This window comes from Sphaeramia orbicularis, chromosome 22 (genome assembly GCF_902148855.1).
Source record: "Sphaeramia orbicularis chromosome 22, fSphaOr1.1, whole genome shotgun sequence".
Taxonomy (NCBI): Eukaryota; Metazoa; Chordata; class Actinopteri; order Kurtiformes; family Apogonidae; genus Sphaeramia; species Sphaeramia orbicularis.
In genome coordinates, this window is record NC_043978.1 from 10,359,473 (window position 1) to 10,374,388 (window position 14,916).

Consider the following 14,916-nt stretch of genomic DNA (forward strand, 5'->3'; position numbering starts at 1 on the left):
AATATTATTTTTTTCACATCAAACCAAGAAGAAAATATGAAGTCATTATTTCTTGTCGGTTCTTCTGCTGGTATTATTTGACTGTAGATCATATTGGTCTGTATGTGGAACCGCAACTAAAATGAGTTCCACAGCCTTGACTGTGGAATTTTTGCACTTTGCAAATTCATCTCACGGGCCGGATTGGAACCTTTGGCGGGACACATTTGGCCCCCGGGACGCATGTTTGAGACCCCTGATTTACAGATATATTCATTATTATTATATATTACCCCTCTATTTTGTACTAAATTAAAAATGATTGGGTTTCCTGGTGTGTCCACACATACCGCATCATGTTTCTTCTTCTTCTTCTCTTGTTCTAACATATGTCAACATCTGTTTTTTTTTTTTTTTATTCACCTGACTCTAGTTGCGAAAAAAGGTCTTTCCATTGCAGTTTTTTTCATGGTATACCATTTGCGCTATGGCCCCAAAAAACCAACTCTCGCCAGCGCAAAAACTTTTAATCGAAAAATGAGACTTTTTGGTGAAATTGTCATTTTTCTATTGGGTAAATTTTTATGCACAAGTAATATTTGCACAATTTGAGGGTCAATGGAAAAGTGACTAGTGACATACAGGGACACTGGAACTATTTTTTTAATTTAATGTTATTCGATGATTAGGTTAAACTTTTTTTTAATATTTTCTCATAATTACGAGGTCAGGATGTGTCGAACTTTTCTGTCTTTAGTGGATTCTTCGTGTTTCCGTAGTCGTCGACCCTGTTATAACGTCCTCTTACTAATCACCGGGGGTGGGGGGGTTATTCTCCATCATCAGACCCTCCGGGCCTCTGGGGACCGGGCCCTCCTCGTCTGGACCCGCTGACCCTCCCGGCGCCGGTTGATGGCTTTGGTGCTGGCGCGAAGCTTTCGGAGCCTCAGGGCCCGGAGCCGGAGCTGCAGGTCCTGGGGGATCTTCCCCCCTTTGGCCCTGATCTCCTTCAGCCTCTGGATGGGAGTCTTAGTCAGAGTGAAGTCACAGACGGTGGCGTGAGGTTCCAGACCCACGTTACAGCGACGCATGGACGGGAAGTACCCCTCGGCCCAGACCACCACCTTATACTCGCCAGGGTTCAGGAGGCGCCAGTAGTCCCCGTCAGCAGCTGGAACCGAAAACACAAGCACAGTCACAGAGTTTTATAGTTTATATTAACGTACTGGATTGGACAAATATGAAGAGAATTTATTTCCAGTGAGGGGCCGGAGGATTTATACGAACACTTGACAAGGTTCTAATAGTTTTGGATTTTTCATTATAGTTTAGTTTTATTTAGTTTTGACTTTTTTTTTCTCTAATTCAGTTGGTTTTAATTTGTTTTTAGAGCAGGTTTGCTAGTTTTTATTAGTATTCGTTATTTTCTAAATGCTTAGTTTTAGTTTAGTTTTAGTTTCTTTATATCTTTTCTCTTCTTCTTTGTCGTATTCAAATAAATCCCAGACAGGACTCTGCTGCTTTGTCCCAGCTTTAGTCTCCATGTTTCCAGGTAGAGTGGGGACCAGAAGACGACTGGAAACCACAAGTGAACACAAGTGACAGACCCTTAAATATCATATGGTGCCACTAGCTAAAATTGCTTGAGGAAAATAAATCGATTTCATATCAATCCGACACTGACAAAAATGAAAACGAAGGGAATTTTATCCATAATTTTTATACATTTTAGTTAGTTTTGTAAAAACACAATACAGTTTCAGTTAGTTATCATTTTTTTTTCTTTTAATTTTAGTTTTTATTTATTTCAGGTAATGAAAGTGTTTTTACAATTCTAGTTTTCGTCATTTCGTTAGTTTCGTGAATGATAATACCCTTGCCACTAGAGGGAGTAATGAGTCAGTCTGGAAAACTAACACCAGGGGGCCTTTGAGCAAAGCAGCAGAAAGGGACCAGGTAGGGTGAGAACCATAAAGAAACAACTAAAGATTTTCACTAGTAAAGGTGTTGGGCTTTTTATCAGAGAATTAAGAGGTAAATTTCGAAAAAAAAACAAAACAAAACAAAACCGAAATTTATGAGAAAAAAACTGAATATTTCTGAGAAGAAAACCAGAAAAATAAATTTACAAGAAAAAGAAATTTGAGAAAAAGAAAACTTAAATAATTGGTAAATTTACAAGGACATTCTCTTAAAATAAACTCAATTTTTTTTTTTTTAATTTGTGAAGGAACACACAAGTTTAAAAAATAAAATAAAATAAAACTCAGATATTGTTTAAAGATAAAGTGGTCAATTTACCAAAGAACAAAACTTTGGATATTCTCTGTGAATTATGGGGTAGATTTACAAAAAAAAAAAAGAAAGAAAGAAAGAAAGAAAGAAAGAAAGAAAGAAAGAAAGAAAGAAAAAGAAATTTACATGAAAAGGAAATCTGAGAAGAAAAAAAAAACTATTTGACAAAAATGAGTTTTTTTTTTTTGTTTTTTTTGCCAAAATCTCCAAATACTCAATTTCTGGTTCTGGTGGGAAATGGTGTAAATTTCCCTCTGGGATGAATAAAGAATCTATCTATCTATCTATCTATCTATCTATCTATCTATCTATCTATCTATCTATCTATCTATCTATCTATCTATCTATCTATCTATCTATCTATCTATCTATCTATCTATCTATCTATCTATCTATCTATCTGTCTGTCTGTCTGTCTGTCTGTCTGTCTGTCTGTCTGTCTGTCTGTCTGTCTGTCTGTCTGTCTGTCTGTCTAATACTCGATTTCTGGTTCAGTTTTTTTGTGTTTCCTGATACATTTCAAAAAATGACAAATTATTTTAGAAACAATTTTTAGGAAGATGATGTTATTCTCTTTAAATAATATTGTAAATTAAAAAAAAAAGAAAAAGAAAAGAAACAACATAAAACTAAAACGTAGGTCTTATTCCTTTGATAGAACAGGGTTAAAGACAGTGGTTTTTGGTTTGAGAATCTTTTTTTTTTTTATTGTCAAATACCAGAACATTTAAAAAATCTAGACGTATAACATGAAAATCTATTAAAATGACAAAATGTTTCTTTAATATTAAAATATACAGCGTTAAAAATGTACTGGATTGAGCAGATATAAGGAGAATTTATTTCCAGGATTTATACGACCACTGGAGGGAGTAGCGAGTCAGTCTGGAAAACTAACACCAGGGGGCCTTTGAGCAAAGCAGCAGAAAGGGACCAGGTAGGATGACAACCATAAAGAAACAACTAAAGATTTTCACCAATAAAAGTGTTGGGCTTTTTATCAGAGAATTAAGAGGTAAAGTTAGAAAAAACAAAACAAAACAAAACAAAACAATACTGAAATTTATGAGAAAAAAAGTGGATAGTGTCTGAAAATAAAACCAGAAAAACAAATTTACAAGAAAAATTAATTCGAGAAAAAGAAAACTTGAATAATTGGTAAAATTATGAGGATGTTCTCTTAAAATAAACTCATACTTTTTTTTTTTTAATTTATGAAGGAACACACAAGTTAAAAAACACAAGCAAACAAACAAACAAAAAAACCTCAGATATTGTTTGAAAATAAAGTGGTAAATTTTCTAAAGAACAAAAGTTTGGATATTCTCTGTGAATAATGGGGTAAATTTATAAATAAATAAATACAAAATTACATGAAAAGGAAATTTGAGAAGAAAAAACTTTTTGACAAAAAATGACTTTTTTTTTGCTGAAATCATCAAATACTCAATTTCTGGTTCAGTTTTTTTGTGTTTCCTGATAAATTTGAAAAAATGACAAATTATTTTAGAAATTATTTTTAGGAAGATGATGACATTCTCTTTAAATATTATTGTAAATTTAAAAAAAAAAAAAAGAAAAAACCTACATAAAACTAAAACTTAGGTCTTTTTCCCTTAATGGAACAGAGTTAAAGACAGTGGTTTTTGGTTTGAGAATCTTTTTTTTTTTTTTTTTACTGTCAAATACCAGAACATTTAAAAAATCTAAACGTATAACATGAAAATCTATTAAAATGACAAAATGTTTCTTCTTTATTAAAATACACAGCGTTAAAATTAAGCAAAATGACAAAAAGTTGAGACTCTAAAACTAAAAGACATTGACTTGAATATGAACCCACTGTCTGTTGCGGTCGTCATGGTAACGCCTCCTCCATCCCCTACCTGATCGGATGTCGTGGTCGTGGTCCTCCACCTTAATGATGGCGTCTGGTATTCCTTTTCTGGTCAGTTTATCTCTCACCACTCCTTTAATCCCCCTGTGAACCTGATGAAGACAGAACACCTTGAACAACAGCAGACGGAGATGGACAGATGGACAGATGGACAGATGGACAGGTGGACAGACGGACAGGTGGACAGACGGACAGGTGGACATGGTCTTCATCGAACCTGTTCCATGTAAACCAGCAGAGACTCCTTGTTGTTCTCCCACTCGAAGGGCAGTTCGCTGGCGTGAGGAAACTTATCGCAGGACAGTTCCACCGTCACCTCGAAGCAGTTGGTGTGAAGGTAACTGAAGTCGTTCATACCTGACGCAAAAACGCACGAAAAAACACTCAAACATACAAACAACTGCAACCAAAGCAACAACTAACCATAAAACCTTTAACACATAACAGTTTGTGAATCTGACTGGATGTCACTCACTTTCATGTGACCTTTTTTTTACCTGGAAAAATCTGCGTTTCTATCTCACCGTCTGATAGGACACGAGAGGGTGAAGGCGTTGTTTTCATTAGCAGTTCCTTCAAACATCTGTCCAACTACTGGTCAGATTCATTTTTAATTTTTTACGTATCTTCCTTTAGATCAGGGGTCTCAAACTCATTTTCTTGAGCCCGATTTGATCTCCAGTGGGCCGGACCAGTAAAATAATAACAGAATAACCGATAAATAATGACAACTCCAAATTTTTGTCTTTGTTTTAGTTAAAAAAAAAAACATTAAATGATGAAAATGCTTACTTTTATAAACTATCCAAACAAAAAAGATGTGAAAAACCTGAAATTGCTTAAGAAAAATAAGTGCAATTTTAACAATATTTGCCTATTCCTCAACTTATCATTTCTACATGTGCATTATCGGATCTACAAAGACACTGAGGAACAGGCAGAAAAGTGTTTAACCCTTTCATGCACAAATTCTGAGAACCTTAATCAAAATATTTTCCTGAGTGTTTTTATTCCTCTTTAGGCATGAAAAAAACAATGCAATTGAAAATTTTGTTCTGAAAAATAAATAAACAAAATAAATAAATAATATAAAAATTATTTTAAAAAATAATTTAAAAAATGCATAAAAAAATAATAATGAAAAAAATTCTTATGAACCTATTTTTCATGAAGTTGCAAAAATGTCCACTCAGCTGGACACCACACATTTAATTTTTGACACAGAAACATGTATTTACTGATAAATATGTGAAAACTATGGGGAGGGCTTGTGATTCTGGGGGTTTATGCTCAGGAAAGATCTACATAATATTACCAATTCATATCAGAAAAGATATGTAGTGTATTAAAACTTTAATAAAGATATGTGTAAAAAAGACAAAAAAGAAATGAAAAGAACAACAAAATCCACGTATTCAAGAGAACAGCTGTAGAATAGCTGTCCACTGTAGTGGCCAGTATGCATGAAAGGGTTAAATTGTGCTTAATTTTCTTTAGACATTTCAGGTTGTTCATATTTGTTCAGGTTATTCACATTTTATTGTTACAGGATAGTTCGTAAATGTAAATATTTTCATAACTTAATGTTATTTTTTGCACTAAAACAAAGACAAACATTTGAAGTTGTCATTATTTATAGGCATAATGTAATATTGTTTTCACATCAAACCAAGAAGGAAATCTGGAGTCATTATTTTTTGTAGATAATTATGTCACTATTTGACTGTAGATCATATTGGTCTGTATGTGGATCCTGATCTAAAATGAATTCCACAGCCTGGACTGTGGAATTTTTGCACTTTGCAAATTCATCCCTGGTCGGATTGGAACCTTTGGTGGGACGTATGTTTGAGACCCCTGCTTTAGACAGTGTGTACAAAGACTGTTCACAGTTTTCAGAAATTGTGATTTTTGAATCTTGACAAATTTTTTGAAATATTAAACATTCGCCGTTACTTAAGCTGGTCCATGTTTTGATGGTTTATGACATGTAAATGGTTCCAGATATGAACATAGTTACTGTTTAGCACTGATAGAAGTCACATATGGACTTTCATTTGGATCTGTGACCTTTGATCTTGAATGACCTTGAACGGACAAACTCAAGGTCACCAATGTCTAGATTTCAACAATGTTCTTTTCTGAAACTACTGGTCAGATTCATTTATCCTCCTCAGACCCAGCTATGGGTTTTCTGTCTACATTTGTGGACAAGAGTTTCAGAACTTTATACAAAAAAAAAGAAAGAAAAGAAAACTGTCCATCGCAAAGGACATTCCATAAAAAACGTAAAAACTGCATCTGAGAAAACTGTTGCATCATGATGTTTCCAATATAGGCACTTATTTAATAAAAAACAAAAAAAAGCTGGTACTTTGCTGACATTTCCTGGGTCTTAGGAGCTTAAAAAAATGTATGTAGCTTCCCATCGTGTCCACTGGTGTTACACACAGAACCTGCCCAGTTAAACACATATAAATTGCGAATGATTTTACAACAGCGGTCATTTTTGTGAAACACTCTGCCTTGAATAATTAGTTCAATTCCCAAAATGTGCCTGTGAGAGAATGAAGATATTTGAAGAAATAGAGTAAAAAATAGGTGCGCATAATTTGGTGTCCTTTTGACTGTGTTACATGCAGATTTTTGTATTAAATATAATGTAAAATAATATAAAAATGGGTTTTATCTGAAAAATAGTTTCTCTTTTATCTCAGTAAGTATTTATTTTAAATAGACCCAAACTTGCTTCATAACGTTCGTCTACATCTGGTTTGAATTTTTAGCCCCACGTCCTGTTTTTAGGACCAGTTTCAGAGAAGAACCCATTAGAAAGATCAAACTGAGAAGAACTGAACTGACATGAAAGCTCCTCCCCCCTCCTGAAACCCCTCCCCCTTCGTCACCACTCACTCCCAGGTACGGTGTGCCAGGCGCCGCCGTTGATGATGTTGTTGTGGGACTGGAAGTCCTCGTAGTGGCAGATGCGGCGGTCGGGGTTGACCATCATCAGGTTGGTGGAGGCGTACACCGTGGCCAGCCAACGGAAGAAGGCGTTGTCCGCCGTGGGCGTGTCTTCCTGTGGTGCCCAGTCCCGGGTGCAGTCGAAGGGGTAGGTCACCACCACCTCGCCGCCGTGGAGGTTGGCGCTGAGCACAAAGGGGATATCCTGCATCCAGCTGATGACCGCTCTGGTTTCCGGGGCAACCTGGAGGACACAACAACAACAACAGTAATATGTATCATCTGAGTTGTGGAGACATTCTGACCCAGTCATCACTGTTATCATATGGACCTGGTCACAGTCACTCAGTTCCTTATGTTGATCATTTTGCTGCTTCCAACTAGGGATGTAACGATTACCGGTAGAACGATAAACTGCGGTAAGATTGCCAACAGTTAGTATTACCGTTTAAATTCTAATTATCATGATAACCGTGTTTGATCACTGCACGTTTAGGGGAAAAACTCTATGTAAAGATCTGCTTTGATGTCAAATATTTGAGTATAGTTTAATTTATTCCAATTTTTTTTAAAAATACCTAATATGTGGAACCAATATTCACTTTTAAAGTTTTTGAAAAGGTTTGTTATTTATGCAATTAATTATATACATTTTTCAAATCGGATTTTATATATTTTTTGGGGGTTTTTTTGTCCTTTTGTGCTGATATAGTAGGTTAAAGTGGAAAAAATAATAGACAGATGATATAGATGAAGCTGTGCTGAAAAAAGGATACCAAACATGGGTATAGTAAACATTTGTTTATATAGTATATAAAGGCAAAATAAAAGAACTGAAAAATGGACAAAATAGCCTCAGACCACTAAGGGTTAATATTTGAATATTTCTGACAACAGAAGGTACATTGTGCCTATTATTTTATTTTATTTTCATAATTTTTTAAAAATAAAATTTGGTTAAATTATTTCGGTGTGTGTATTAGTACTTTTCGAACATTTTGAACACAACTTCAGTAATACCGCGATAATAATGATAACTGTGATAATTTTGGTCACAATAATCGTGACATGAAATTTTCATATCGTTACATCTTTACTTCCAACACATCTTTCCCTAGGATGGTGAAGCCATGACCCGCCCTCTGCCTCTAATTGGCTAGTACTCACGGCCTTCACTGATTAGATTGGTTAACTTTAGGCATGAGGACTGATGAGCCAATCAAAGGCAGAGTAGGGCGGGTCATGCTGAGTAAAATATTACTAACGTAGCACAGAGCCAGGGCTCTGCTTCGTGCTGTCCACCTCTGGAACCTGATTGGACACCTCGTCAGGTGTCAGTGCCATCCCAGGTGATTGACAGGTCACTGCACGTCTTGTTGAAAGATCCAAGATTATTGGAAATGTGAACAAGAAAGGCAGAATACACATCTTTCAAATGAGTGACACATAACGAGAGAACCTACTTTCATGGAATACATAATTCTGAGGTCAGTTTTAAGGTGGTTTCAGAATGAGTGACTGTTTGAAACTACTGGAAATATGACTGCACATTTAGAGAAGAGATGGTGTCACCAGTAGTTCAACTGTGTGACTAGGCTAACATTATGAAAGGCTAACATTATGAAAGGTTAACATTATGAAAGGCTAACATTATGAAAGGCTAACGTTATGAAAAGCTAATGTTATGAAAGGCAAACATTATGAAAGGCTAATGTTATGAAAGGCTAACGCTATGAAAGGCTAACGTTATGAAAGGGTAATGTTCCGAAAGGCTAATTTTCCAAAGGGCTAACGTTCCAAAAGGCTGATGTTATGAATTGCTAACATTATGAAAAGCTAATGTTATGAAAGGCTAACGATATGAAAGGCTAACCTTGTGAAAGGCTGAAGTTATGAAAGTCTAACATAAAAGTCTAATGTTATGAAAGGCTAACATTATGAGAGGCTAACGTTATGAGAGGCTACTGTTATGAAAGGCTAATGTTATGAAAGGTTAACATTATGAAAGGTTAATGGTATGAAAGTCTAACGATATGAAAGGCTAACATTATGAGAGGCTAATGTTATGAGAGGCTAATGTTATGAAAGGCAAATGTTATGAAAGGCTAACGTTATGAAAGGCTAACGGTATGAAAGTCTAATGTTGTGAAAGGCTAACATTATGACAGGCTAGCATTTTGAAAGGCTAACATTATGAAAGGCTAACATTGTGAGAGGCTAAGGTTATGAAAGGCTAACTTTATGAGAGGCTGATATTATGAAAGGCTAACATTATGCAAGGCTAACTTTATGAAAGGCTAATGTTACGAGAGGCTAATGAAAGGCTAACATTATGAAAGGCTAATGTTATGAGAGGCTAATGTTATGAAAGGCTAACATCATGAAAGGCTAACATCATGAAAGGCTAATGTTATGACAGGCTAACGTTCCGAAAGCCTAACGTTCCAAAAGCCTAACGTTACGTCATGTTTGTCTCATGTTGAATCCATTTCCATTCATGCAGCTGCTTGTGTGACCAGTAAAACCTACAAACTGCTCCATTTTATAATAATGAGCAAATACTACTGATGGATTTTTGGGTAAACTAAATAGAGTAGTCTGACATGTCACTGTTTCTAAAACGGCGTTTTTCCGGACTACTTAAAAAAACAAGTATCCCCACTTGTCCAGGGACACTACACCACTGAGTGGAAGGTCCCACTGGACTGAATCCATCAGTTTTATTAAACCTTCTCCTGTCAGTGACATGATGTCGTAGATGTTCAGTGTATCTGGACATTTTCACAAAGCATCTGAATACTGAGTATTTTATTAAAACGTAGGTGATCTTTGGTCAGACTGTTGTTTTAAGGATAGGATTAAACATCACCAGGACGACGCTGAAAAAACCCTTACAGTCAAACCTCTAATTACTGGCTCACTTTTCTTGGCTCTGATTCTTTCCTAATGTTGTCGTGGAAACATTTTCCTCCTCTGTTCAGTTCTGTGACCTACATTTATGCACTGGTGTGGACTAAAACAGACACCTTACACTGCAAAATCTGATTCACTGTTTATTCTGATCTGTCTTTGCTTTTAGTTTAATATTTAATGTCTTGTTAGTTAACCCTTTAACCCTTTAACCCCTGAGCCCTGATTCCAGTTCCATTCTTGAATTTGAAATATTTTCCATTATTTTTCTATTTCTATTAATTTTCAGTATTATTTGGATCTTTTTGCTCATTTTGTTGCTTACTTACATTTATTTTTGTTCCTTTTCCTGCTGTTTTGTTCAACTTTTTATATATATATATTTTTTTACATATCTATCTATCTATCTATCTATCTATCTATCTATCTATCTATCTATCTAATACTCAATTTCTGGTTCAGTTTTTTTGTGTTTCCTGATAAATTTGAAAAAATGACAAATTATTTTAGAAATTATTTTTAGGAAGATGATGATATTCTCTTTAAATAATATTGTAAATTAAAAAAAAAAAAGAAAAAAAAACAACATAAAACTAAAACGTAGGTCTTATTCCTTTGATGGAACAGGGTTAAAGACAGCGGTTTTCGGTTTGAGAATCTTTTTTTTTTTACTGTCAAATACCAGAACATTTAAAACATCTAGACATATAACATGAAAATCTATTAAAATGACAAAATGTTTCTTTAATATTAAAATATACAGCGTTAAAAATGTACTGGATTGAGCAGATATGAGGAGAATTTATTTCCAGGGAGGGGCCGGAGGATTTATATGACCACTGGAGGGAGTAGCGAGTCAGTCTGGAAAACTAACACCAGGGGGCCTTTGAGCAAAGCAGCGAAAAGGGAGCAGATAGGGTGAGAACCATGAAGAAACAACTAAAGATTTTCACTAGTAAAGGTGTTGGGCTTTTTATCAGAGAATTAAGAGGTAAATTTAGAAAAAAAACAAAACAAAACAAAACTGAAATTTATGAGAAAACAAGTGGATAGTGTCTGAAAATAAAACCAGAAAAACAAATTTGCAAGAAAAATTAATTAGAGAAAAAGAAAACTTGAATAATTGGTAAAATTATGAGGACATTCTCTTAAAATAAACTCATACTTTTTTTTTTAATTTATGAAGGAACACACAAGTTAAAAAAACACAAGCAAACAAACAAAAAAACCTCAGATATTGTTTGAAAATAAAGTGGTAAATCTATCTATCTATCTATCTATCTATCTATCTATCTATCTATCTATCTATCTATCTATCTATCTATCTATCTATCTATCTATCTATCTATCTATCTATCTATCTATCTCGTTCTGCTGTGAATCTGCATCTTTCAGGTTCATTAAAGCTGCTGTGAGTTTGTGCTTGAGTTCCTTTTCTTCACTGTTTTTTTTTACTGTGTGTTTTAGGGTCAAAACAGACTTTTTTTTTTTTTTTTGCTAAAATCCATTTGTTCACTCAGTCCAGCTTGGATTTACAAGGCTGACAATTAATACTGAACAAACAAGAACTCAAACTATGAATTATGAAAGAGCTGCAGCATCTGAAACTGACCACAGTGAACATTTGACAGATACACAGAACCACAGATGAACAGAACCACAGATGAACAGAACCACAGACAAACAGAACCACAGATGAACAGAACCACAGACAAACAGAACCACAGACAAACAGAACCACAGTGCTTCACAGTTACATGCATACATACACAGAATCAGTCCAAAATATTTTTATTAGTAGTTTTTTTATCAATTACTAGAAATTTCAGGCGACCCCATGGTTGAAAAATACTGGGTTATGGTTATGTGAACCGTAGATCTTAGTGTAGATTGACACGCAATAAAATACTGTTGAATAACACACGAAAGGTTGAAAATGCGTAGGTATAGCATGACAAATACCATAAGAACTGGCGTGACATACAACACCAGTTACTGAGATCAGTCTGGTGTAAATGCAGAAGCTTTAATTACTGAAACTCAACCACTCCTTCAACATCATCCTTCATAGTTTATATAAACAGTAAAAACAAAAAACGACAAGGAAAACGGTGGAAATAAAAAAAAAAAGTCCAAATTGTCTTTTTTATAGTGCTCTATTTTATCAGTATTTTTTATTTTATTTTTCCAGTTGAATTTGTATGAATATTTAAAATAAATCCTACATTCAGAACGCTCACCACAGACACGTCAGGGGTTAAATCAGGGGTGTCAAACTCATTTTAGTTCAGGGGCTACATTCAGTCTAATATGATATAAAGTGGGCCGGACCAGTAAAATAATAGGATAAAAACTTATAAATAATATCAACTCCGACGTTTTCTCTATGTTTTTGAGTGAAAAAAGTAACATTTCATAATGAAAATGTTTACATCTACGAACTGTACTTGAACATAACATAAAAATATATGAACAACCTGAAAATTCTAACGAAAAATAAGTGCAATTTTAACAATATAGCACCACAGTTTATCATTTATACATGTGCATCACAACTTACAGATAACAGTAGATCTACAAATACACAAAACATTTAGAAACAGGCAGAATATTGTTAAAATTCCACATATTTCTCTTAAGACATTTCAGGTTGTTCTTATTTGTTCAGGTTATTCACATTTTTTGTAAAAGGTTAGTCTGTAAATGTAAACATTTTTTGTGTAATTTTACTTTGTTTACACTGAAACAAAGAGGAAAAAATAGCTTTTTTTCATTATTTATAGGTTATTATGATAGTATTTTACTGGTCTTACCCACTTTAGACTGAATTGACCTAAAATGACTTTAACATCTTCCATTGTTAAAATCTTCTGTGTATTTTTTGCATTTCACAAATTTATCCCACGGGCCAAATTGGACCCTTTGGTGGGGCGGTTTTGGCCCCCGGGCCGCATGTTTGACACCTGTGGGTTAAAGGGTCACTGTTTATGTTGTCATTCTCCTAAACAACCACTAGATGGGACTAAAGGACAAACTCCTCACACCCTTCATGCAGGTCTATAATACTCCTGCTGTTCTTTGTTGGTGTTCTCACCGTGGCGTCCTCCTGGGTGTAGTATTCTGGGATGGGGATGTAATGGTTGGACACTTTAGATTTATCCGCCGCCGCTTCTTGTGAATCCCACATGATGTTGTTCAGGTCTGGAAAGTTATGGTTCAGGTCGATTCCCTCAAAGCTGTACCGTCCATCAGCCCAGCCGGCCAGTTCTGAACCCTGAGGATCCACCAGAGTCAGAGTCAGTTTATAAAACCAATGAACAGAACCGGACTACGACAGAAAATTAATGAGTCCAATTCAATCACAACATGGAAACATCCTCTTAAAGAAGGGATCATGGGTTTCTATGTTTTATTAGGTTATTAAAATCTAATCATATCTGTCTGAGATGATGCTAATATCAGAGTCAGACCAAGAAAAGCATAAAAATAAGGTTCTAGACTAAACAGGTGATCAAAATGTGACATTTTCAGCAAAATCTCTCATTAACTGAACATAACCCCAGTGTGTCCATCCACTGTCATTGATACGACTCCATGGGTTTTACTGGGGAATCAATGTTGTAGAAGATGACGGTGTTTCCGTGGCAACTACGGAGCCTCTGAACATCCAAATGGGTCATATCTGATGACCATGAAAAGATGAATAACTGTATTTTACACCAATTATTTACATGGATTGATAGGATTAGTGGATCAACAGGTATTAAACAGTTCAGATCAGTAGATGGTTTCAATGCGATCTACAAGGTGTATCAAAAAAAGCTATACATTTAGAAAAATTACCCCAAGTTCCGCATTTGATCATTTTTGGAATTTTCTTTTCTGGATATCTGTAGGTAGGGGATTGGTGGATATTTGTCCAAATTTACAGACCCAGGTTTTCATGCATGAGTGAGAAAGGAACAATTGCGCAATCCAAATTAAAACTGGTTTGTGCGAAGTAGCGGTGGGATTTAAATCCAATCAAAGGTCATGGGAGGGGCCAATGGGCGTCCATCTTGTTTTCCACAGACTTGCCAGGTTACAGCATTAACACTTTGGACACCATGTCAGTTTCATTTCTTTACCCATGGCAGCTGTTCCTGCCTTTTAAAGTTAATTCAACTTGTTTAGGCTGAAAATGTCACTGAGGACAGGACAAGCTAGGGTTAGGGTTAGGTTTAGGGTTAGGGTCCCCTCCCATGACCTTTGATTGGATTTAACCCTTTCATGCATAGGTCACTCCAGTGGTCAGTTACTCTCCAGCTGTTCTCTTGTATATTAATGGGTTTTGTTGCTTTAGTTCCATATCAGCCGACACAGTGGACACTGATGCATCATCCCATACCCTGTAATTCAGACCATTACTGTAACTTTGCTGTTCTTGATAAAACCTGATCTGCACTAACATGTTTGAGTGTAAATCAATTGTTATTTGTAAGACAAGAAGGTTTTTTTTTGCATATTATCTCCATGAAGCGAGTAATTACTAGCATTAGAATATGTTACAATGTGAGAAGACATCAGATTAGCAGCATTAAAAATGTTTTTATTTCATTGTTTTCATATCACTTTCTGATATTGGGTTTTAAACACGTTTCTTTCCTTCAAAAATTAAATGCATGGACATTTTTGTAACTCCATAGAAAAAAAAAATCAATCGCATTGTTTTTTTCATGCCTAAGGAGGAATAAAAACACTGAAGAAAAAAATCTTGACAAAGGTTCTCACAATTCGTGCATGAAAGGGTTAAATCCCACTGCTACTTCGCGTAAACCAGTTTTAATTTGGATTGCGCAATTGTTCCCTTCTCACTCATGCATGAAAACCTG

At 35.2% G+C, this 14,916-nt stretch overlaps 1 protein-coding gene across 1 annotated transcript in view; it reads right to left on the reverse strand.

The window, feature by feature from the left end:
- Positions 1-578: 578 nt before the first annotated feature.
- LOC115413454 (probable carboxypeptidase X1) overlaps positions 579-14,916 on the reverse strand; it is a 35,418-nt gene continuing 21,080 nt past the window's right edge. Inside the window, exons 9-13 of the mRNA XM_030126312.1 lie at positions 13,140-13,319; positions 7,085-7,379; positions 4,389-4,528; positions 4,161-4,263; positions 579-1,150 (exon numbers count right to left, since the gene is read on the reverse strand). Coding sequence (XP_029982172.1) covers positions 822-1,150; positions 4,161-4,263; positions 4,389-4,528; positions 7,085-7,379; positions 13,140-13,319 — 1,047 coding nt within the window. The 3' untranslated portion in view covers positions 579-821. The remainder of the gene's footprint in view (positions 1,151-4,160; positions 4,264-4,388; positions 4,529-7,084; positions 7,380-13,139; positions 13,320-14,916) is intronic.